Here is a 26,725-nt window from a genome sequence, read left to right as displayed (position 1 = left end):
AAGGGTCTGTGGGAATCAAGACCAAGACTAAAACAAAGGAAGAAAAGGGTGATTTTTCCAAAGCATGTGAACTCTCAAATATAAATCAAAACCACAAAGATATTACTCACACCCACTAGTATGGCGAGAATCAAAAAGACAGATAATAACAAGTGCTGGCAAGGATATGGAGGAATTAGAACCCTCATAATTGCTGGCAGGAATGTAAAACGGTACAGCAACTCTGGAGAACAGTTTGACAGTTCCTCAAATGTCACCATATAACCCAGCAATTCCACTCCTAGGTATAAATCCCCTTAAAATGAAAGCATGTCTCCATGCAAACAGCTGCACAGAAATGTTCACAGCAGCATTATTCATAAAAGCTAAAATGTAAAACAACACATATGTCCATCAATGGAGGGAGGGATAAATTAACTGTGGCACATCCATACAGTGGAATATTATACAGCAACAAAAAGGAAACACTGGTACCCACTACGGTATGGAGATGTGGAAAACACTATGCTAAATGACAGACTAAGTAAGGGATGAAAACATACTAAGTAAAATATGATTCCACTTACTTGAGAGGTCCTGGATGGGCAACCACAGGGGCAGACAGGAGATCATAGTTGCCAAGGACTGGGAGGGGGGAAAGGGAATTAGGAGAGGTTGGAGTGGTGAAAGTTAAAAAGAATGAGGCTTCTTTGGATGGTGGTAAAAATGTTCTAAAATTGATTATATTGACAGATATGCAGAACTGCAAAATAGTAAAAGCCACTGACATGTACACTTCCAGTGTATAAACATGTATGCTGCTGTTGCAGCTAAGTCACTTCAGTTGTGTCCAACTCTGCACGACCCCAGAGATGGCAGCCCACCAGGCTCCCCCATCCCTGGGATTCTCCAGGCAAGAACACTGGAGTGGGTTGCCATTTCCTTCTCCAATGCATGAAAGTGAAAAGTGAGAAGTCGCTCAGTTGTGTCCGACTCTTAGCAACCCCATGGACTGCAGCCCACCAGGCTCCTCCGTCCATGGGATTTACCAGGCAAGAGTACTGGAGTGGGGTGCCATTGCCTTCTCCTGACATGTATGCTGTGTGAAGTATATTTTAAAAGCTATTTCTAATATTTTTTACTGAAGTATAGTTGCTATACAATAATAGATAAGTTACAGGTGTATAATATAGTGATTTACAATTTTTAAAGGTTGAGCTCCATTTATAGTTACTATAAAATATTGGCTACCTTCCCTGTGCTGTACAATATATCCTTGTATTTTTTCTTTTTTATATATAATTTGTTTCATTGAAGTATAGCTGATTTCCAGTGTTGTGTTAATTTCTGCTACACAGCAAAGTGATTCAGTTATATAAATATATAGCCTTTTCCATATTCTTTTTCATTAGGGCTTATCACAGTATATTCAATACAGTTCCCTGTGCCAATACAGTAGGTCCTTGTTGTTTACTGTGTAGCTTATTTTATACCTAATGGTTTGTACCTCTTCCTCCCCACTCCTTTATTGCCCCCTTCTCTCTCTCCACTGGTAATCACTAGTCTGTTCTCTAGATCTCCGAGTCTGCTTCACTAAAGCCATTAAAAAAAAAAAAAAAAAAAAGCTTTCTCTATTTTGCCTAGAAAGCCTACTGTTAAAAATAACCCTATTTATCTAATACCTACTGTATGTAACAAGCAATACTATGACCAGAAACTTTACCTATATTATCTTCCTGGCTCTTCATAACCATTTTATGAGGTGGGTAGAAACTATTCTCAATAAACAAAAAAACAAAAAGCTGAAGTATCCCTTTAGCTGCTTTCTATTTAGTGATACGAAGAAGCCAAATCATATAGAGATGTTTGTAAAGCCTGTGCTAACTAAAAGCTCAAAAGGATGTATCTATTTAGAGAAAGGAGACAGGGAGAAAAAAGTTACCAGAATTACAATCAAGGCAATTTCACTGACTGACTCCCCCACCCCCAACCCGCAAAGGAAGGCTACATGAGCTGTGCTGGGTCCCTTCCTAAGCCTAGTATCACAGCTAAAAGCACCCTGTGACATTGACGGTAAGAAGAGCAGCACCCATAGGGTAATCATGGCAGGGAAAACCAACAGAGAGGAGAGGAGGGCTTTATTCTTTGTTCCCACGCTGGCTTGCCTTTTATACTCCCCCAGAGGAAAAATAGTGAGCTTGATAGGATTACAAAACTAACACATGTACCTTGTAAAATGTTTTTCAGAAAAATCAGAAAGCATAAAGAAGAACGTCACCACCGGCTATCACCAACATCAACATTTCAGTGTTAACTAGTCATTAGTAGCTGGAGAAGGAAATGGCAACCCACTCCAGTGTTCTTGCCTGGAGAATCCCAGGGACGGGAGCCTGGTGGGCTGCTGTCTATCGGGTCGCACAGAGTCGGACATGACTGAAGCGACTTGGCAGCAGCAGTCATTAGTAGCAAGTACTATACAAAATTTAATTTTACATGTTCAACAGCTAACACACAGGACAAGCTCTAGAGACTGAAGGGAAAAGAAATATGCATGAAAATTCTGACCCTGAACCTTTAAAGACAACTGTGAAGGAACCAAGCCCTCAGAGTTTTCCTCTGAAAATAGGACTCCTCAGAGGAAGGAAAGTGTGTACCAACGTCTCCTGCCAGCAAAGGTGGCCACAAAGAGACAGGCCTCATTCTCAAAGGCCTCAGACCTCCCCACTTCAAAGAGGGCTCCTGAACTAAGTCCATTCACCTCCAAGAACAGGCAGTGGCTTAGGCTACCGCAGCCCAGAATGGAAGATAAAAGGATGACAGACAACGAGACTTTCAGGCCCAAATTTCCAAAGGGTGACCATCTTGAGGGTGAAACTAAACAGCAAGCACCCCGACCTGCAGCAGGTACCAGAGAAGAGGCCACAGCTGGGGACCAGCACTGGCTCCTATTCCTTGACGGCAAAGCCCTCAGCCCAGGATCCAGAAAGCCCCACTCAGCTGCCAGCTTGGCCTGAAAACAGCAACCAAAGCTGCAAAGAGCATGACAGCTAAGGCGAATGACCCTCATTTGCAAGGCTTTTCAGATACCAAGGGCTACCGTGCCTGTCACGGCCGTCCTTTGCCAGGTGACCCAGGACACGGCCACCTGCTCCTGGGAGAGCCACTCCAGTCCTTAGCCTGTCCCAAGGTGGCCCGGGCAGTTTATCCTTGTCTGGCCAACTGCCAACCACCTCACCACCACACACAGAACCAAAGCCCAGGACTGCACTTCACGTTGCCTAATTTTATAGTTCTTAATTCCACTTTCCCTCTCCCTCCATTTATTTTAGGTTGCAGTTAATTGCTAGCAAGGGTCATTTCTGGGGGTGGAAGGGATGTTTTTAAAAAGTGGTATAACTAAGACACACAAATGCTCACCTGGAGAGGCAGGGTTGCATAATGGTGACATGCAAATGTCCAGGCAAGCAAGACCTAGGTTCAAACCCCAGGCGCATCCATTTACCAGCCATGAGCCTTCAGGAGCAGTGTTCACCATTTCTATTAAGTGTTAAATAATACCTGTACCGAATGCACATCCTGGCATACCTGGCACAGAGCAGGTGCTCAGGGAATACTTATTATGCTCTTAATAAAGGCTATGAAAACTTTACATAAGATGAAGTGGTTCCAATGGGTGATCTTATTTGCAAAGCAGAAATAGAGACACAGACACAGAGAACAAATGCATGAACACCAAGGGGGAAAGGCAGGGGTGAGAGGAATTGGGAGGCTGGAACTGACACATACACGCTATTGATACTATGTATAAAGCAGATAACAAATGAGATACATGTTCCATCTATCTGCGAAACAGTTAACAAACTTCTAGCACAGAGAACTCTACTTAATGCACTCTGGTGACCTGAATGGGAAGGAAGTCCAAAAGGGAGGAGATGTATGTGTATGGCTGATTCACTTTGCTGTACATTAGAAACTAACACAACACTGCAAAGCAACTATACTCCAATAAAAATTAATTTAAAAAAAGATGCAGGGGTTCCATAGCTCAATTTTTTATTTCACAACTCTTTAACCAGCACCTACTAAATGCCAGGCATTGTTCTAGGAGATAAAAAGAACAAGACAGTTAAGGAATACTCTTGTTTCTGTGAGTATAAAATCTTGCGAGGGTGATGGAAAATAAAAAATCTACTACTACATTAAATACATCATAGGTAATTAGATTTATGAAAGGAAAAAAAATATGGCACAGCAAAAGAAAGAAAAAAATTATGAGTGACGGTGGCCAGAGCAAGAAGGAAGTTGTACTTCCTCAGTCACCAAAGTTCTAGCAACCAGAGTCTGGGCAATGTCCCAAAATGGAAATAGAAGACTTTTAATCCTATTTGAAATTCTGGCAACCCATTTTCCAAAAGAAATACAAATGCCAAAAACACATATGCGAATATGCTCAGCTAGACTGGTGACTAACATTTTTTTAAATGTACTTTAACATAGAGAATTCAATTTTCCACCTGGACAGGGGGCTATGATCGAAAAGAATGAGAACACAGTGCTGGCAAAAGTGAGTAAACACACATCCTCACCCCTGGCAGTGGGAATGTAAATCAGTATGACCTTTTTGGAGCACAGTTTAACACCAGGTATCACAACTGTAAGTTAGCATATTATTTGACCCAGATGTCTAGTAATTTATCCTTAAGAAATAAGAGGACAAGCGTAAGAATAAAAATGTGTCAGGACAGTTATTTCAGGTTGTTTCTAACCCCAAGACTTTGAAAACAACCCATGTCTTCAGTAGAAAATTGCTTAAACAAATTATGTTAAATCCATACATAGAATACTGCATAGCTATAAAAAAAATAACATATCTCTGTCCTAAGATGAGAAGATGTTCAAAACATGGTGGTAGCAGAGAAACCCAGTTTTCAAAGGGGTAAATATAGATCATCTCTTTATGTGGGGAAAAAAGGATGTATGTGTAACCATGCACATGAGTGCTTTAGTGCACACACACGCCAAACACACACACACCCCATCGAAATGTTAGCTCCAGGGGGTCCTATAGCTAGTACGTTTTTTGTATTTGTGCCACTAGAAATTACCTCAAATTTTACAGTGATCATGTATTGCTTTGTCCTGTTTCAGACTTTGCAGGGGTGGGGGCAGTGTGTGAGATGAAATCAGGAATAATCTTTTATCACTTCACTACACTGCTACTCCATATCTCAAGGTTGACAGCAACTTTCTACATATGCCAAAGCATGTATTTGAGTTTTTCCCATTTTTCTTTGTAGAGTCTTTTATCCCACACTCTTGAAAAGGAAAACAGAACAATAGTGCAGACAATGAAAAACTATCCCAGTATGACTGGAAAAAAAAAATTCAAAACTCTCAAGATGGAACATAATGATCTGACATTTTTGAGCATATATTGACATCACATTCAATACCATGTTTAAGCTTCATCTCAGTGACCTTTGATAGCTATTATGGCCCTCCCCCTTTCACACATGAGAAAACTGAAATTTCAAAAGATGAATGTATCACTGAAGCTCAGAGCAAATGAGTGCAGGTCTGATAGAGAACTCTTCTCAGGGAGAGTATTAGTTTCCTGTGCTGCTGTTATCGAAGCACCACAAACTGGGGGGCTTAAAAAAAGAAACTTACTATCTTACAGTTTTGGGGTCTCAAAGTCCTGAAATCAAGGTGTTTGCAGGCCCACACTCTCTCTGAAACCTGCAGGGCAGAAGCCTTCCTTGCCTCTGCTAGCTGCTGGGGTTTACCAACAACCCTTGCATCCCTTAGCTCTGAACTCTGCCTCTACTGTCACACAGTCATTTTCTCCTTGAGTGCCGCTGTCTCTATGTGTCTACTCTTCTCACAAGGACCCTAATCTTACTGGATTCAGACCTTGTCTAACTTACCGACATCTGCAAAGATCCTATTTTCCAATAAACTATCATTCTGTAGTACAGGGGATGAGAACGTCAACATCTTTCAGTGACACACAATTTAACTTGTAACAGGGATCAAACCTACCCTCCTTCTTCTAATATACATCCTGCCCACTGCATAACAACCCATCAATATCATGTCTATGTCTGACAGGTTTCATATGTTCTTTTCCTGACAGTGGAAAGCAACTCCCTTCTGCCTTCAGGCAAGACTAAACCCAAATTCTTCCAGGCAGATGAATGAGCTCGTGTCCTGCTATCAAGACCCTACCTTCTACATTAGCTCTCATCAGTCACAGAGGGCATCTCCGAAGTTATTTACTTTTCTAGTTCAAGGTCTGTTCTTGAGCTAAAACACACTCTAGAGCTTTGTAAAGTTAAGAGCACTAGACAAATGTGGGGAAAATGCAATTCACCTTCCCAGAGCCCTCAATTTATGATCAGATAGGATGCTCCCTGAGAAGGTGGGGTGGGGGGATGTGGTACTATTTTATGTTCCTGGTACAACATTCGCCTTTGCAATCTACTTAGACTAGATGCCAGAAGCAAATTATCAACCCATCCTTTCTTGACTGCATCAGTTTTTTTTCAATTTCTGGCACTGGCTTCAAAACCAGCAAGGATGCTACTGAAACCAGGGATCAAAAGACTATCAAGCTATCCTGTCAACTGGCAGTGTTCAAGCCAAGCAAAATGAAAAGAGAAACAGAGTGAATGCCCTGCCTCCTTGAGAATCAGTGTGTCCCAGCTTCTTCACAGGAGAAGACACACAAAAGATTCTGTCTCTCTAAGAATACTTCTCCATTCCTCTCACATTTGCTTCCTGAAATGATGCAGAGCGTAATGCCATTTGGAGGTACATTTGGCACAAGAGAACAACCTCGCAGGCTGCGTTTTTGCTTCATTGTAGCAGGATGAGAAGCCTGTAAAGGTGCACAGCCTCCCATCTGCCTCCACCTCTCCATCTCAGGGAGTTGATGGATAAATAGCCCAAACAGACAGCTGGCACTGGGACACCTTCGGGGGGGCCTCCCACCTGTGCTGCAATCATATGCAAAATGTCACCGGCCCCCAGCGAGCATCAAGCTGTACCTTCCGTGGCAAGCATCCTGATGGCCCTCCACAGCAGACGGCAGCGGGAGGCTGTGATACTTCCTGTGGACTTACATGGTACCCAGGGCTGGGCATAGCTAAGAGAGGCGTGAAATTCTCCATGTCTTCCAATCTTGCCAAGTTCCTCCTGCACTAATTTCCCCCACACCCTCTGGCTCCATCACCTCCTCCCCGCCATATCTTCCTCTCATTTCCAAATTCCCTGGACACTGATTTATTAACAATTTTGTCTGTTGGGTTTTTTTAATAGATTAAAAATGATGCTGCAATGCAGGAGACCCGGGTTCAATTCCTAGGTTGGGAAGATCCCCTGGAGAAGGAAATGGCAAGCTACTCCAGAATTCTTGCCTGGAGAAACCCATGGACAGAGGAGCCTGGCAGTCCAAGGGATCACAAGAGTCGACACGACTTAGTGACTAAAAAAAAATGATCAAACCAGTTAAAGAGGCTTTGTTCAACATGGTAGCCACTAGCCACAGGTGTGACTATTTAAATTAATTGACATTAAATAAAGTTTAACATCCAGATCATCCATCATTCTAGCCATATGTCAAGGGCTCAAAGGTCACATGTGCCTAATGGCTACCATACTGGACAGTATAGAGAACATGTCCATTATCACAGAGAGTTCAGTGCACAGCTCTGGTCTGAAGGATACAAAGAAAGTGTCTCCCCTCTTTTTCTGTCCCCAGTGCCCCTCCCAGAGGCGACCCTGCTGCCAGTCTTCTTTGTGTGCTCACAGAAGTTTTGTTCATATGTCCAAACAGTCTGTGTGGATGCAAACCTCATTTGTTAAAACCAAAGAGAAAAGACTTTAAACACGGTTTGGCTCCAGGCTTTCCTCACTTAGCGAACCTCAGAGATGACAATCTAAGTGCACAAAGAGAGCAGCATTCTTTTGTGTGGCCTCAAGCCCACAATCACCAGGACAACCGTCACCACCCCACCCTGTAACCACACTCCTCGGTGCCCTCCTGGGTGGCCCTACTCCTTTCCCCACTAACGCTTTCATCCTACTCCCAGTTTCTACCTACCCAGACTTTTCTGCCTCTCTCCCTCACCCCTTACCCTAATGGAACCTGGCTGAGACAGAGAAAGATAAATATGTAAATATGGTATCATTCATATGTGGAATTTAATTTTTTTTTAAATGACACCAATGAACCTATTTACAAAATAGACACACAGATTATAAAAATAAACTTATGGTTACCAAAGGGGAAAGGTGATGGGGGGGAGGGGTAAGTAGGTTATCAGCCACTCACTCCCACCCTAAATCCACACAATAAATGAACCACCTGTGAAATCCTGGTTCTTAGCATCCCATTGTCAAGATAGTGCCCCACACCAACAGCCACCAACAGAAGTGGGATTCTAATCCAACATGACTACTCACTCACCTTGTCTGGTCCTCCCTCCCAGCCCTCAGCCATCTGGATGTCCTGGTATGTTCTCAGAAGCCCTCCCTTGCCCCTGCTTCTATCCGGGTCTCCTGAAAGCCCTGACAACACGTAAGCCCGACGGTTCGCTTTCCCCATATACATATTCCCTACGACAAGATGGTAACCGATTAAACTTGGAGCTTTTCAAAATAGATAACTAGTTGGTGGAATTACAAAATGGAGCAACTGCTATGGAAAAACAGTATGGAGGTTTCTTAAAACATTAAAAATAGTCCTACCACATGACTCACCAATCTCACTCCTGGGTGTATTTCCAAAAGAATTGAAAGCAGGGTCAATGAAGAGATATTTGTACATCCATGCTCACAGTTCCTTATTTATTAAGGCTGAGAGGAAAACAACCCACATGTCTATTGGTTGATGAAAGGATACACAAAATATGGTCTATGCATACAATGGAATATTACAGAGCCTTCAAAAGGAAAGAAACTCTGATACATACTATAACATGGGTAAACCTTGAGGACATCATGCTAAGTGAAACAAGCCAGTCACAAAAGGACAAAAACTGTATCATTTCATTTATGTGAGGGACCTACCTAGAGTCGTCAAATTCATAGAGAGAGAAAGTAGAACAGCAGTTACCCAGCTCTGGGGGAGGGGTAATAGGAAGCTGTGTAATCAGTATGGAGTCTCAATTTGCGAGATCTGCCCACAACACTGCGAATACACCTAACACCACTGAACTGTAAACTTAAAATATTTAAGATGGTAAATACGATATGTTTTTCCCCACAATAAAAAAGTGTGACACAACGCAAAGCTTATTGGCACTCTGCTCTGTGGCGGGGCTGAAGGCACACTCTCTCCCTCTGAGTATCAAACACCCACCACATCCACAGTCAGTGCCCACAGTCATCAGGCAGAAGGCTGAGCAGGGTTTCTATCACTTTGCATTGGCAATTCCAAGTTCAAGACGCACTCTGAAGCTTAGAAACAAAAGAGGGAAAGTTAGAAGAGTTAACTAAGGACTGGTTGGATATTTCCTCATTTTCTCAAAACTTATTCTCCAGCAACTAACTGAAAGCCAGTAGTTTTCTAGCTTTGCCCCTTATAATTATTCATGCTCATTAATATGCAAACACCAGTTTCTCAGCTGGCAGTGATTTCATGAATTTTTAATTTACATGGCATGAGCCAGGGATTAAAAATCTAAACTAAACCAACAATACAGAGGATTCTGAGTGTTGTTTTAATTTCTAGATTAAGAATCTCCAAATGAATCCATGGGCATCATCACATGGAATAATCATCTGGGAATTATCAAAGCAAACTGGTGAGTTTCTGCCTTATGGGTATTATTAAAGATACATTTTTAAGGGTATATATTTGGGGATCGTTAAAAACAGTGAAACCAATGACATTTCTTATCATCAATCAATGTTGGATAACATGCTGGCCACCTGGTTTCACTGAGATCCCAACACTATAGAAAAGCCACAATAATTTGTGGCTTTGTGACTAATATGTAAGAGACTCACTTTAGCATAAAGGAAATCAGATTTAAAAAGCAAATTAGAAAAGAGAAATTGAGAAGCAGTGAGCACAATTCTTTCTAGAATTGCAAATCAAATTCTGGATTATTAATGCTAAAATAAGCAAGGCAGAGGGAAGAGCTTTCTTTTCAGAGGGCAAGGCCCAACAGAAATTTAAAACATGTCCCATATGTCATTTTAAATTTCTAAAAGCCACATTAAGAATGTAAACAGAAGTAAAATTGTAATAGTTTATTTAACCCAATATATCCCAAATATTCTTATATCAACAAGTAATTCATATTGTTTTCTAAATATTAATAAAATGTTTATATTCTTTTTTCTTACATCTTCAGGATTTGGTGTATATTTTATTAACCTCTGTTAATAGTGTATTGGTGTGTGTATTAACCTCTCAGTTAGGAGCAGCCACATATAAATGCTAAAAGAGCCTCAGTGGCTGCCATGTTGGTAACAGAACTATGGATCCAAAGAATGTGTTCATCTGACAGGATAGGGAACTAGCTCTTGAAAGTCAAGCATATCTCTATACTGCACTCTCTAGACTGTTCTTACTGTATTCCTCAAAGACCAATCAGTAACAGCCTGGGTAGATGTATTCAGGGTTCCTTTGGCTAGACAGGTGGTAATTCAACTTTGATCACTATGGAACCATCATTATCTTTTGCAAAATCAGTTTACTACTATTGCTTCTTGATTTTTCCAACCAGTAAACGGACTCACTTTTTCAAAAATTAACTTTATCCTAAATAACATCATCTATGATGTCACAGATTTGATATTTTAATTATATTTCTTAAAAGGGCTAATTTAACACTCAAAAGGAGCTTTAGTGCTCTGTCTCAAGCCAAAACTAAACTAAAATTGGCTCTCATTTGTGAGTCCGTTTTGGCATCATCTTTCAAAAGACTTCCATTTGGCACAAGCAACCTCAGATATATTACTATTTCCTGAGTCCCCTGACAATCAACATTTATATGGCTGAGTGTGACACAGGTTCTCCATCAAGAGTACCTCTTGTCTAGGCACCACCACAAACAACAGGGCATTTCCTCATTTGTATTCAGGTGTCCAAAAGCTATAGAAGTGGAGTAAAGCTCTTGCTCTAATGACAAGCCACGGTGACGCAGTCTCAGGGAAACCCCCTTAATAATTAATAATGATGGCAGCTAAAGTTTACTGAACTACATGCCAGACACTGTCATAAGTTTATATATATAATATGATATCATGTCATATATCATGATGATTAGTATCTCACTCACATAATTTTCAAATACCCCCTTTTTTCCAGATAAGGAAACAAAGCATAGAGCAGTTAGGATAGCTTCCCACGGTCACAAAGCTGACAAGTTGTAGAGCTGAGATTCAAAGTCAACAAATCTGACTTTGGAACCTGGGAATTACCAGGAATATAAAAAATGGAAATTGAAAAAGATACACACTTTATGGTCACAAACACAAGTACTTTAAAGACAAATAATCACCCAAGAAACGTGGAGACTGAGGAAGCAATATTTTCTAATACACAGAAGGACAGAAGACCAGTAGAATAATTTAGAATGCTTTCAAAATGTCCTCTGTAAATCACAGTGGAGAACACATCTTACTTAAAAAGAATGGGAAAAAAAGCATGAAAATTCAAAGGAACAAAAATTTCAGTAACATAAAGAGAAAGAAGATGGAAGGATGAATGAATTGTTAGATGGATTTGAAACAGGAGGGAAGGAGGTAGGGCATGACCTTTAAAAGAATGACATGGGCATATGTCATAGGATATGGGGGCATTGACATAGGACATGACAAAAATTGGTTAGAACCAACTAGGTCTAAGGTGGTGGAAGGGTCAACGCCCAGTAGACCTGAAGCCTCATTATACACACGCTCATTGTAATACACTAGCAAGCTAAACGACGTATCATGGCAGTTCTGAGGCAAACCATAAAAGGCCAAAAAGTGGGTGATGGCCCTAGCCCTAGAAATCCTTGTCCCTTCTCCAAGCTAGTTGGAGTAATCCTCCTACTCATTAGTCTATGAAATTATCCAGCCCATAAAACTAACCACCCCAGGACTTCCCTGGTGGTCCAGTGGCTAAGACTGCATGCTCCCAATGCAGGGGACCCAGGTTTGATCCCTGGTCAGGGAACTAGATTCCACATGCCACAACTAAGATCTGGCACACCAAATAAACAAAAAAATTTTTTTTAAAGGAAACAATTAGCCATCTCATATTTCAGGGCCTTTAGCCTTCTGAGATGGCCCACATTTTCTTCTGTGGAGTGTGTTTCTCCCACGGCCACTCTAGCCTTTTGAGACAGACCACATCTGTCTATGGAATGTGTATCTCTCTAAATAAATCCACTTCTTAGCTGTCACTTTGTGTCTCTTACTAAATTCTTTCTGTGCTGAGACATAAAGAATCTGAGCTTCACTAAGTCCTGAGACTGAGTATATGATTTCAATTAAGACAGTGGGTTCAAGTCCCAATCTGAGCTGTGCAGTTTCAGACTGATCAATGAATAGATGAATGGATGGACAGACAAATAAGCATACAGACATTCACTCCAGGCTCAAGAGCAGAGAACAGGGAAAATTATAAGGGGACATCCCATCTCTCTGAGCATCCCAGAAGGGGCCAATCATATATGTGATATCACACCAGCCACTCTCAAAGGCAATTTGGGAACCTCATTCTCATCACTGTACCAAAGCTGCAAGGTGAGCCATGCTGACAGCCTGATTACGTGGCAAGGGTTCTGCAAAGTGAAAGAAGATAAAAATCCACTTACATGTACTCCCTATGGGCAGAGTGTACAGCAGCCGCATTGCTATAACGCCATAGGACAATCGCCGATGACAGGACATCGAGGATGGCATCAAACTAGAAGGAGGAGACACAGTATTAGTGGTTTTCCAGAGTTAATAGGTTGCAACTGTGAAGACACATGGCAATTGTTCTGTGACTTGGAACATCTGAACCAGTGACCTCAGAGCAAAGAGGCTTCACATCATTACAATGCTGGCCACTCAGCATCCTCAAGGTGGAGATCCTGGGAATTCTAAGTCAGGGCACCAAACACGCCCATGTGATGCCAGGGTCATGGCTCCTCCTGGCCACTTGCTGCCGGGGGTATGGGGAGAGCCACACTCTATGTGCGCTGAGCTCTGCTCCAGGGACCCCTGACTACCAGCACGCTGGTGATGGGGGTGGGGTGGTGACACTTATGACACATGTGAAATTGATCTCCCCAGGGCAGGCAAGATGATTTCAGCATTTTCCTGTCCATCCCAAGCAAAGAATTTGGGCCAAGGTCTCTGTGTTTCTGGCTCTCAATAGGACTATTCTACCTGGGGTCCAGGGGTGAGGGTGGGGTCACCCAGGGTGCTCCACGAAGTCAGCCAACACTGTGAAATTGGATACAAAAACCAATGCTTTTGTTCGAATGAACAAGTGAATGTGTAGGAAGAGAGTGAAGAAAGGAGGGGAAGGAGAGAGGAGTGTGAGTGAGAGAGGTGGGCAGGGTAGGAGGGTGACGTATGTGTAATTTCTGGAGAGACAGTCCACACCTTTCAAAAGATTCTGAAAAGAATCTGCCAGCCTCAAAGCATTAAGTCCTCAAAACAACGGGAAAAGTGGCTTTGGGAACAGGGAACACACACCATCAGGTACAGGAAGCCCTGAAGCAGGAGAGCTGTTGAAATGAGCTTTCTTTGCATGAATCACCTCACCCCAACACACTTCTCGTCTGGAAAACTACAAGCACTAATGTTCTCTTGAAGATGTGGGGAGACTTTACCCAAGTTTTCAGTATCTGAGACCCATCTTCTGTAACCAGCTGCCATCAGGAAGCAGGTTGAGAAACCAGAGTACCCCTAGTCTGGCTGAAGACTGACATCCTATTGACGGCAGCCCCATCTTAACTCACATCACCTTTGCCCACATCAGCAAACGCTTCACTTCAGTGTGTGCCCATTTTCAAACCTACAACCTTAAGGGGCTGGGGAAAGGGCTAAACCCTAAAAAAAAAAAAAATCCTCTAAAGGATTTGCAGAAAACATGGTGGCATTGTTGAGAATTATACACTGTCATTGCAGTTTACTTCTATCAAATTATAATTGTTTGTAGAAACGACTTCCATAAAAGGTATGTTTGTTATGCTCTCTCTCTCATCTGCTAACCACCCTCTTAAATCAGAGGCCCCAGCGTGAGATTTGTGGGCCCGGGAGAAACGTGCAAAACTTCATAAAAGTACATTTCAGGTTACTTACTGCAAACCCAAAAGCAGAGGCGCTGTACCTCATAACGGAGACAGCTAAAAAGAAAGAAAATATCATTCAGAACATTTTAGGATCTTGTGAATATTTTCTCTCATTTGTGAGAGTATTCATATATTTGATATGGCCTTTTAAACATCACTGGAAAAGTTCTATGAGAAGGAAATTAAAAATTAACTGTACTTGTCATATCTGAGAATTAAAAAAAAAAAAAATTCAAGAGTGATATGAAGATTCCAGACTTCACTTGCAAGGACCTCCCTTCCCAGTGTACCCTGAAGCACCAAAGGGCCAGCTTCCGAATGAAAACACTCAAGCGATTGTCACTCAAATGACTGCTGAGACGCTGAGAATTTAACAACTGGGAATAAAGGGGTAGGAACCAGATTAAACTTTGAAAGTGAAACTGTAACCATCTGAACTGTTCTCATAATAAGGTATTTACTGATACACACACCATTGCTAGCACAGTTGGAAAAAAATCTCTTGCCCTCCAGAGCTTAAAATCCAGTGTGGACCTCAATAAAACTGTTTAGGAAAACAAGAATAAATTATCTTAAACAAGAGATGTCTACAAAAGTAGGTGCCACAATTATAATTAAGACATATTTCATCCATACTCAAAAACCAATCTACCTTTTGGGGGGCAAGTCAATTGGGTAGCACTTTTTTTCTGATTCTGTGATCTGTTCTGTGCCAAAACCACGTGCAGCTTCCAAGACAGTTCTCGACTTGACTTAATAAGGCAGGGTTCCAGGCAAAAGCCGTATTAAACAAGCACATGCCCACTCACTAATAAAGAATGAAACCCAACCCTGAGGGTCAGCAAGGCTGTGAAGTGGATTGTTCCAGGCACAGGTGTTACAAGCACTCACTCAAGGAGTAAGGAAGGCGTGGATACAGAGCATGGAAGTCAACATCCCCCTGGACTCCCACTCAACTCAGCACATGTCCCTTCTCTGAGAGCTGCTCTCTGCTTATCCACGTGGACCCCAGGCAGCCATATTGGGCTTAGTACTCCTGCCCTCAGCCACAGGGGTGGGTCATCCAACCCAGGGCAACCCAAACATGTTTCATTTTCTATGTATAAGGAAGTCCTCTGTGTAGCAGAAATAGAATCTAAGAATTTTATTGTTATAAAGGATGTAGCTGATAAATACACTAAGAACTCATTTCTCCCAACTCTGACCAAGTTCCTAGTAGACCTAATCTAGTATGTCAATATACCTATCTTCTTTGCCTAGCAACAATTTGATGGATTTTTGAATGCTGCTGTTGTCGTTCAGTCACAGTCGTGTCCAACTCTTCACAACCCCATGGACTGTAGCCCGCCAGGCTTCTCTGTCCATGGAATTTCCCAGGCAAGAATACTAGAGTAGGTTGCATTTCCTTTCCCAGGGGATCTTCCCAACCAAGGGACTGAATGAGTCTCCTGCATTGGCAGGCAGATTCTTTACCACTGAGCCACCAGGGAAGCCCCTTTGAATGTTATAAGCAACCAACTACTGACTTGATTTTTATAGATAATTGGGACACGTGATTGGCAAGTGTTCTAGTAAAGTTTCCAACTAAAAAATAAACGAATAGTTGAGACTGGGATTCTAGTTGGTCAATTTACCCTGTTGGAAATGAAACTTGGAAACATCAGAGCTAGGGTTGGCCATGGTTTGTTACACAGACTGAGGAGCAGAGAGACAGGCATGGAGTATAAACACAGGCTCCTCTGTCTGTGGAATTTTCTAGGCAAGAATGCTGGAGTGGGTTGCCATTCCTTTACCAGGGTAGATTAAATAGAGTGGGTATTTTACCTAATATGGGGTCAAGGAATTGGCAGGTTTACATCAGGAGGCTCATGGCAACAGTTGCTATGGAACCTGGTTAATTCCAGAGATTTTTGTCCTGTGACCTTGCTATAGGTCTCCAAACCTGTGACATTGACATAGGGCTCCACAAGTTACAGATTTCAAAGTTGACGCCCACTTGATTTTATTAAGAAACACAAGGAACCTTGTCTCAGAGACTCTAGAATCCAACAGAGGAGACAGCCGCTGAAGGGTGGGATTTCCCTGACTCCATGGCAGTCAAGGCCCATGATATCATGTACTTTCAGAACTATACTGGAAAATTCTGCTTGTGTGGCTTAAGCCTGCCCAGTGGATGAATCACTGATAGGACAAGTGAAATCTTTATGTTGTTCTACACCTCCATGCATCAAGGAAAATGGGAGCAGGAGGGCTCCATGACCACGTAGAGTCCTTAAGAGAAGGAAGGCATTCCCATGTCCCATTTACTTCAAAATTGGTTCCATCTAATTTTCTAGATGAGAGCGGCTGAAGATTGTGTGGGGAATTGAGGGTGCACTGAAGGGCCCTCCACTTGGCTACAGCTCTGGCAGCTGTCCTGTGGGAGCAATCCCCAAGCTTTTAAGATGACAGAACAGCAAATAATCATTAGCACAGGACCCAGTGGAAGAGATCAGTCAGCTTTTTAGGAGTTTTTGAAGAGTAAATGACTTTTGGTTGGGGCAGGAGTGTGGGGAGCCATAACTGGACAAGACATATCTAGTTCTGGGATAAGAAGGGCCTTAAAGGTGGGACTAGTTTAGACAGCCCCTGCTCCCACAGAAAGAGAGCCAACTGTGGGGTTTTCATCTTGGCATTTTCAGCCTCCCTCACACTCAGAACGAGTTCCATTTGAAGAAGTCCTGGGCCAGAATGACCCACCAAGGCAGAGATTACAGGGCAGGTGGCCCTGCAGCCCACATGTACATGGCTGAAGGGAGCTGGGAAGCCAGCAAAGATCCATCAGAAGTCCAGCGGTGCCTTTCATGCAGGTGCTAGACTCAATGCTGGACAACAAAGAGGAAAAGGCCCTTTTGACCTCAGGCCATTACGCTGCAAGCTGGCAAGATCCAACCCCATTGCAAGGGCAATGCTCTCCTAGGAAGGCTGTCCGTGGTTGACGCAGAGGTCCGGCTGAAGGTAATGAAGTCTCTGTGGCTCTCAGCACGTGGTGCGAGGCTGTTTAATACTGAAGCTGCTCCTGAATAGAGCACCTGAAACTAAGCAGGGCCCTGCATGCAAAAGCCTTTCTGCGTCACTCGTTTTCTTGTTTGCAGGAAACAGGCTTCATTCAGCCTCCAAGGCCTTCCCTGAGTTCCAAACAGCAGATTCTAATAAAGGAAGGGAAGGGATGTAGAGACAAGGGAGGAGCAGCCAACAAACAATAGTGCAGACTTACAACAGGATCCTGGTTCCCTCTCGAGGGATATATACATAGCAGTATCTTAGCGACTCCATGGACTGTAGCCCTTCAGGCTCCTCTGTTCATGGGATTTCCCAGGCAAGAATTCTGGAGCGGGTTGCCATTTCCTATTCCAGGGATCTGTTAGCAGTTTTGTATATACTGAAACTCCCATGAGGTGGGAGAAGTTAACTGTATGCTGTCCACAAGCACTCACAGCCCAGACCAGTAGGACCAGAAGGTTGATGATGCTCCCTATTACCTCACCACCAACCAATCACAGAATGTCTATGAGCTGATCACACCTTCCTCTTTGAACCACTGCAATAAAACTCCTCACTACCCACTCCAGGTTGGAATAGACAGTTTTGAGGGCATTAGCTGGCTGTATCCCCCTTCACCTGGCAAAGCAACAAAGCTATTCTTTTCTACTTCACCCCAAACCTCTCTCCACCTTTCAATTTGATACAAAAATGTATAGACGATGAATCTTGGCTACACATTCCAACTGTTAGCAGCCTCCAAATTCATCTGGATACTACTAGTACCAGTGGGAAAATTGGGGAAATTTTCAGCAATGTTTCTGCTCCTCACATTCAGAGACTGTCTCTAACATTCATCACAGAACCATGCACTCAGGGAGGCAGTACTACCTACAGGCCACCGAGTCTCATTCCCCTAGGAGCTGAGACCTACACTACTCCCCATCTCTCACTCCCCCATGATGAGAGTGAAAGCAGGCGGCCATCTGATTAGGCTGACCTTGCTGCTGCTACTGCTGCTAAGTTGCTTCAGTCGTGTCCGACTCTGTGCGACCCCATAGACGGCAGCCCACCAGGGTCCCCTGTCCCTGGGATTCTCCAGGCAAGAACACTGGAGTGGGCTGCCATTTCCTTCTCCAATGCATGAAAGTGAAAAGTGAAAGTGAAGTCGCTTCAGTTGTGTCCGACCCTTAGCGACCCCATGGACTGCAGCCTACCAGGCTCCTGCGTCCATGGGATTTTCCAGGCAAGAGTACTGGAGTGGGTTGCCATTTCCTTCTCCACACCCAGAAATGCATAGCAACGGGGCTCCTCTGACTTTCCCTGCTATCTTGTTTATATATATATATATATATATATATATATATATATATATATATATATATATATATATAAAGACTCAAGAGTCCTTAGGATGTTCCTAAGTCAAATGAAGATCTGTAGCTTGGGGCCTGCCTAGCAGCCATTCCCCATTTGGGCAGAAGGGCCCTGAGTCTCCTCTGGGAAACAGGAGGTCACCTACCCTCAGACTATGGGGTTTGGGTGGGATGTCATCATGACCCCCACTCTAGCCTATCCCTGTCCCATGGCCAAAGTTAATGATTCAGAGATGGCACAATTCAATTTGAGCCAGTGAGAATCTGTCCTGAGATTCTGCTGAAAATCCTGGAAGAGGATGTCTCTCTATCTAAGAGGGGACACAGAGCTGGCAGCACGAGAACAGCAGCTGCCAGTAGCAATTTTGCCCTCAACGATGAAGGCCAACTTAGAATGAGGCCAACACAGAGGAATGCGGATATGAAGATAATGAACCAAAGCCAGGTGACATGGACTGAACATCTGGAATCAGCCCCGCCTGAAGTCTACCCCTATGTTTTTCAAATACATAAACCAATAATTTCCTTTAATTTACCTCTGCCAGTCTGAGTTGAGTTTGTATCACTGGATATAATACATCTTGACCCAAATCATCCCTTTTCCAAAAATCTCTTTTAATGCCTAAGAAATGGACAAACACCTTCTACCAAAAGGTTCATAGCACATTTGCATGATTTATGCTAACAAAACACTGGACACAATTTAAATATCCAGCAGTAGGGTAGTGATTAAAGAATGATCCATTTAAAGAATAAGCTATATATATAGCTGTTCAAAAATGTTTAGCAAGTGTACTGCTGGCTAATGCTTATTTTAGCATACTAGAAAAAATAATAATATTGATAATAAATAGCTGATATATTGAGTGCCATCAGTACTGGTGTCATGGGAAAGGAATGGGTCCAGGTCAGGAGCAGTTCTGGCTGAAAAGTGAAAGTGTTAGTCGCTCAGTCATGGCCAACTCTTTGCAACCCCATGGACTGTAGCCCACCAGGCTCCTCTGTCCATGGAATTCTCCAGGCAAGAATACTAGAATGGGTTGCCATTCCCTTCTCCAGGGGATGTCCCCGACCCAGGAATCGAATCCGGGTCTCCTGCATTGTAGGTAGATTCTTTACCGTCCAAGCCACTAAGGAAGCCCCCTGGCTGGTATAGCTGCAAACCGAATGGAGAGGTCAGAAGGGGCTTCACCGAGAAGGTGAGATTTGAACAAAGATCTGGAGGAGGTGAGGGAGTGAGTCACACAGTCACCTAGACGAAGAAACGTCCAGATAATGGGAAGAGTCAGTGCAAAGGCCCTGAGGTGGAGTACCTGCAATGTACGAGGCCATTTGGTCTGAGACAAAAGGGAGTAAGAGGGGAGCTACGTGAGATAATAGATCTCCTTATTGTTTGGGAATAGGTGGAAAAGGTAAGCAACAAAATGATGTATGTGATACTGGACATTTATGCTCTAAAATAGAACTGAAAACAACTTTTATTTAAAAAATCCATCAAATGATAACAGCAGTTAATCTTTGGTGGGTTGGAATATTTGAGTAGATTTCTTTCTGCTTCTTTGTACTGCCTATATTTTCCACAACCAGCCTATACATCCATTCAAACTAGAAAAAGAAATACATTTTATTTGAGGGAAAAGTTACCCAACTTGTAACAATGCAGCAGAAATCATATTTATGATGCACACCAGGGAGCAGGCGGCATTGTGAGCTCATGAGCACACATGAGCTTCCAGTTAAGAGGAACACAAGCTACCATACATGTCTTCATTATGCCTCTGTTTCTGAAACCCATTTCCCAAGGCCAAATCACCTACATGAAAAGCCTGGAAATGCCTCCAAAGAGTTCTCAGAAGCACAGTGGGGGCAGACAGGCCAGGGACACAAGCAAAATGTCACTTCCCCCCTAAGGGACCTCCAGCCTCCCTAGTTTTTGTGTGTCTTACACTCTTCCTTCATTGACATGTCACGGGGGTGATAAGAGCTATACCCCCAGCAGCACACATGCAACAGAAGTCCTAAATAAATATTTATACAGGTCTAGTTAAAGACCAGACCTTCTTTAAATAAATCCCACTCCGGCCAGAAATCACTTCAGCTGGAAACTCCAATTCAAACAGAAGGACAGCTGGAAAATGGATCAGACCCAGGCAACCCATTGTCAGGGCCAAACCACATGCAAATCACGCAGCTGAGTAAGCAGCAGGAGCAGTGGGCTCCCAGAGAGGCTTCGGGAGGAGCAAAGTGCCTTGGAAATGCACAGGGCGGTGAGAGAGCCAGCAAGGCAACTGAGGGTCAAGGCCTGGAGCCCCTCAAGGATGAAACAAAGAAGGCCATTTCAACTGCAGGCAAAATTTAACCAACAATGAGGACCCATCTGTCATTCTCACCAAAGCCAGGCAATAATTGTCTTGAGTCTTAGCACTCTTTTAGTAATACCCCAGGCCCCATAACACCTCTGAGTTGCTAAATTATGTACCCAGTAAAGCTCCATTAATAAATCAATCCCACTTTAATTAGACCACCTCTGTCACTCAGATGCCTAGCAACCACCTCACCCACAGCCATGGAACTAACTCGACTTGTGAACCATCTTTCCATCATCCAATTTCATCATACTGGCTGCAATCTAGGCAGCAGGAGGAGACAAAATTGACTGATGTTCTGACTCACTTCAACAGAACCTCCGACAGCTTTCAGACGCTCCCTCCCACTCAAACAAGAATGTAACGTACTACCACAAATGAGTGACAGGATGTTGAATTCAGTCATCACTGAAGGGACAGAGGGAACGAGGTTAGAAAAACAAATCAACAAGGCTGCTGAACCTGTTCAGCTACTCATCTTCAGTGGCAGCACAGTAACAACTTTGTACTTTGTCTAGACCAGAATCTGCAAGAGGGCCACCTGAGGATGAAACTTAGAAGTCTTTGTTCGACCCATATAGTATGATTCAAGTATCAGAAATACGAACATTTTTAATTGAGAGACTTCACAAATTAGGAAAAGAAAAGGGAGGGAGGGAGGAAAGGAAGGAAGGAATGGAAAAAACCACCTGAATTTTTGGCTTGTCTCGAAAACCCGAGATCTGCTGGTGCTGGGCAGTCCCTTTCAGCAGAGCCAGTGCTGTGTTCGGGCAGGACATGTTCTTGGGCAGCTGTCTTTCCTACAGCATTGGACCTGGCTGGCCTCGCTCAACTGGCCTCTCTGGGTATGTAGCTGACCAGGCAGGCTTGAGGGTATAGCCCTGAGCAGCTTAAGGGAAGAGATAGCAGTGTCATCCCCATGTCTGCAATACCCAGCAAAATGCCTGCTAAATATTCACATGGGCTTCACGAACACTAGCATCTGACATTTCCAGTGTCAGGAGTGGCTCCTGGCAAATTACAGAAAGCTGTATCATGGGTCAGTTCTCAAAGCCTACACCATTCTTTGAGAGCTTCACCTTCCCTGGAATCTGAGAAGCTTTCATTAGCCCCGTCAGGCCATGGGCACTGACCACCCACTGTCCAGGGATCTGCCTATCTGCAGAGAGTCCTTGTCAAGACCTCAGAGATGATTATGAAGGTTTCTCTCTTTCTTCCACATCACCAAGAGACAGGCAGTCATGTACAGAAAGTAGCCATAAAGGTCCTTCCCCCATCCCATCACACAATAACCTGTGTGACCCCACAGCAAGAATGTGTATGAAGATGTTAGAAATCATTGCTCTTGAGCTACTGCTCTGGGGCAGGGAATGTCATTTATGGTGACCTGGGCAGCTTTGCTGTAAAAGATGCACTTGCATTCAGGTTTATAACAGGAGGAAAATCCCAAAGTGTCTTGCCTGGACTTCCTACATCCTCCTAACTGTCCCCCTGCCTGCACCTCTGCCCCAGCCCTTTCTCAACATGCAGCCAGAGTGGTTCTACCTGCCCCATGCCCAGGAAAGGCCTAGGTCCTTATGGATGAGGCCCCATGCGCTGACCTCCTCCCCTTATAGCTGCACCTGCTCACTGACCTCCCCTGAGCCAGGCACACTCCTGCAAGCCTGGGTCCTAGCTAGTACTTCCACCCAGAGCATTCTTACCCCAGAATCCAAATGGTGCAGTCCCTCATTGCCTTCAGGTCTCTGCTCAAAGCTCAATTTGTAGGCCTGTCCTGACTTCCCTACTTAATAGTGCAACCTTCCCTTTACCAGGCTCTAGGGTTCCTTTGGAGAAGGCAATGGCACCCCACTCCAGTACTCTTGCCTGGAAAATCCCATGGACAGAGGAGCCTGGTAGGCTGCAGTCAATGAAGTCGCAAAGAGTCGGACACAACTGAGTGACTTCCCTTTCCCTTTTCACTTTCCTGCATTGGAGAAGGAAATGGCAACCCACTCCAGTGTTCTTGCCTGGAGAATCCCAGGGACGGTGGAGCCTGGTGGGCTGCCGTCTATGGGGTTGCACAGAGTCGGACACGACTGAAGCGACTTAGCAGCAGCAGGGTTCTCCTTTATCCAGAGCACATACATGTACCACACCATCCCATTGACTAATCTATGAATACTGTATACCATTTGTCCCCTTCATCCACAAGAATGTAAGCATCACAAAGTGTAGGCTTTTCATTTTTGTTCCTTGGTGTCTCTCACATACCTAAATCACTGCCTGAACACATGGAAACACTCAGGTTGATTAGTTGATTGAAATAACACCTTCCCCTTAGCTCCAACTTGCAGTGAATAGTCTTCAGGGAGAGAGCAGACAGGACTAGGATTCCACATGCAGAGAGGCCTCAATGGGTAACCAAGCAGCCATTCCCTAGCAAACAGGAGTGGCAGCCTGCACTCTGCTGGGTGTCACAGAGAAAGCAGCCTCTGTAAGGCCCATTCCCTGAAGGAGAATTTGGAGCATCTAGAAGGAGCAAAACTCTAGGACTATGGGAAGAGCCAGGATAGTCTTGAACTCGGAAAGTCAAGAGCCAGACAGAAATAGTACTGGAGTGGATTGCCATTTCCTTCTCCAGGGGATCTTCCCAACCCAGGGATTGAACCGGGTCTCCTACATTGTAGACAGACGCTTTACCGTCCAGCCACCAGGGAAGTCCTAATAAAGAGTACACGCATATTCAAATGAAGGCAGAATGAAAACAACCCAGGGAGAGTCTCCACCCTGGACCAGGGCATCCAGCTCCTTCCAACACACAGCAGATGATCATTCTCTCTGCTTCATTGAGTGTAACATGAAAGGCACTCACCCCATCCCAGAGTGGGAATGAGTCTTCCTAGAATGTGAATGGGACAACTGCCACTAATAGGGAGAAACCAGGTTTTGAGAGGTTCTCAGGGGTTCTAGGCACAAGAAGCACTATCTCAGGGATGAAAAGCCCAGAGCCCAGTTTTTCAAGCTAAAGTTTCTTCAGCAGCACACTTTCACTTTGCTTCTGCTGCTGCTGCTGCCGCCTAGTCACTTCAGTCGTGTCCGACTCTGTGTGACCCCATGGACGGCAGCCCACCAGGCTCCCCTGTCCCTGGGATTCTCCAGGCAAGAATACTGGAGTGGGTTGCCATTTCCTTCTCCAATGCATGAAAGTGAAAAGTGAAAGTGAAGTCGCACAGTCGTGTCCAACTCTTAGCAACCCCATGGATCACAGCCTACCAGACTCCTCCATCCATGGGATTTTCCAGGCAAGAGTACTGGAGTGGGGTGCCATAGCCTTCTCCTTGCTTCTTCTACAAACCAGGAATAAACAGGCAGAAGAGCGATTGGAAACACAATTACCCACCTCTGATGATCACTTACAGACTGCTGTCAGTGGAGTAACCCATCAATCCTCACTGGTTGCTACATTCATTCCAAAGTTCTCACTGGCCAGAACCAAGGGGAGGAGCTGGGTTCTTGGGAAACATCATCTGCATGTTTCTAACAATCCCCCTTACATATGATTTTACTCCTGCCCCCTGTGCTTTGGTTATTGGGATGCCAGCACAGCTCTATTGCCTGTCCTCAGATGATACTCAGACCCTAACCTGCAACCCTCACCAGAACAACCAGAGCAGCCTGAGCTCCTCAATCTTCCTTCATTCAATAAACAAATACTTATTGAGCATGTACTATGTGCCATTCACTGCTGTGATGAGCTGGGGATACAGCCATGACTTGCCCAGTGATTTGATAAAATGTGCCTCCTAAAAGTCCTAACTATCCCTTCATGACAGAATGCTGCTACTTTTGCCTCATAAATAAAGTATTCACTGCACAGAAAACAGAGGTGGGAGAGTTTCATAAAACAGAACCCTGACATTTTTTTGTCTCTAGACTACTGTTTGAGTGTCTGCTCTGCTCAGTCATGACCGACTCTGCAATCCCATGGACCATAGCCTGCCAGGCTCTTCTGTCCATGGGATTCTCCAGGCAAGCATACTGGTGTGGGTTGCCATTCCTACTCCAGGGGATCTTCCCTACCCAGGAATCGAACCTGTGTCTCTTGCATCTCCTGGCAGGTGGATTCTTTACCACTAGCGCCACCTGGGAAGGCCCTGTTTGAGTGTGGTTGCTAGAAATTTGAAGCTTGACTGCTCATTCTCAAACCATTATTTCTTAGCTGGCTTAGCATCTCTCCTCTGGCACCCAAAGCCCCTGTCCCTGCTGCCCTCACCTTTCACCATGCAGAAGAAATCCTGGTGTCTTCTCCAACCAGCCTGTGAAAACCTGAAGTGAGGCTCATTCCATAGTATTCAACTTTCTATCCCCAGGGTCTGTGTAAGCACCAGCCCATACTGGCTGCTTAATAAATGCTTACTGAGCAATAAATGCTTGCGAAATCTCTAAACCTAATAATAATATCTGGCTTTTTATTTAACACACAAGGATTAATCAGAAGCTAATGCCATGGGCAATGAGAGCTGGCAAGGGGATAGATCCTGCCACCCAAGTCCAGCCTTGACAGATGACTTAAGATGCCCCTTAGTCCAGCACCTATGACACCACACCACACACTGGACTACTTTGGTAAAAACAACTATTAATGGAACTTTAAAAAAAAAAAAAAAAAACATATTGTGGGGAAGAAGAATACACTGAATAAGACTTTAAAGACTTGGCTTTAAAAAAATGGTGCTGAAAAATATGTACTTAATTGAGTTGAATCAAAGTCATTAAAGAACCATTAACATTATCACTCAGAGAATATAAGTTAAACAAGGTAGAAAGAGGACTTTTCTCCTCTCCTTCCCTATCACTGTCCTCTATAAAACCCACCAAAGCAACATGAAGCAAGAAAAACTAGAGAAAGAATATAATGACCAGAGACACTAAGAAATGACCAACCCAAACCCCAAATTTAAAGAGCAAATTCAATGTATCTATCAAATACATTAAAACTTACATTATAGAAATATAGAAGGAATGTGCTGAGAGCTGATAATATACCTCAATCAAATCTTATGCAGGGGAAGGAGCAGAGGTCCCACTGTCAGCCAGGCAGTCTTCTCTTGCTCACAAAGCAGGAAGATGCTCCTTACAACTGAGACTGGATGGAAAATGTACAGAGAAAAGGTACTCAAAGCTGCACGCAGCTCTGCAAACATCCCCAGATATTAGGACAGGGGTGTATGGCAAACTGGCAGACAGAACCAGGGAATCAAAGGGAAATGAGAAGTTAATTTAGCAAGGCCACCAGACATTAAGTCAATGCACAAATACCAGTTATTTCTATACCAGATCATAAATAGATACAATTTTTAAAGATATAGCATAAAAATCAAATATCTAGAGGGGAAACATAAAAAATGCATAACAGCTCTACCAAGAAAAATAATAAGACATTGCTGAGAGAAATTAGAGTAAGCACACCATGGAGGGACATACCATGTTAGTGGATTAGAAGAGTTACTATTAGCAATCAAAATTCTAGCAGTTTTTTAATGAGAATTGATAAACTGATTCTAAAGTTTAAGTAGAAAGCAAAGAGTCATGAATAGTCAGATGGTACTGAATAACACAGAAGACAGTCACTACCAGGTATCAAAATTTAGTTCAAAGCTATAGTAATTAAGACAGAATAGCACTGACACACGGATAAACAAAAAGATCATGG

General features: G+C 43.6%; 1 protein-coding gene across 3 annotated transcripts in view; it reads right to left on the bottom strand.

Annotated features, from left to right (window-relative positions):
* The window catches only part of TMEM163 (transmembrane protein 163), a 331,185-nt gene that overhangs the window by 84,455 nt on the left and 220,005 nt on the right, over positions 1 to 26,725 (bottom strand). For all 3 annotated transcript variants that reach the window (XR_011569628.1, XM_070799912.1, XM_019973637.2), the window contains 2 exons: positions 14,278 to 14,321; positions 12,798 to 12,889 (listed from right to left, as the gene is read on the bottom strand). Coding sequence is in view for 2 of the 3 variants with exons in the window: in XM_070799912.1 (XP_070656013.1) it covers positions 12,798 to 12,889; positions 14,278 to 14,321 (136 nt within the window). In the remaining variant the exon portion in view is untranslated. The remainder of the gene's footprint in view (positions 1 to 12,797; positions 12,890 to 14,277; positions 14,322 to 26,725) is intronic.

The sequence above is a fragment of the Bos indicus genome, chromosome 2, assembly GCF_029378745.1.
Source record: "Bos indicus isolate NIAB-ARS_2022 breed Sahiwal x Tharparkar chromosome 2, NIAB-ARS_B.indTharparkar_mat_pri_1.0, whole genome shotgun sequence".
NCBI lineage: Eukaryota > Metazoa > Chordata > Mammalia > Artiodactyla > Bovidae > Bos > Bos indicus.
The sequence above is the reverse complement of the archived record's forward strand: the minus strand, read 5'-3'. Positions and strand labels throughout refer to the sequence as shown.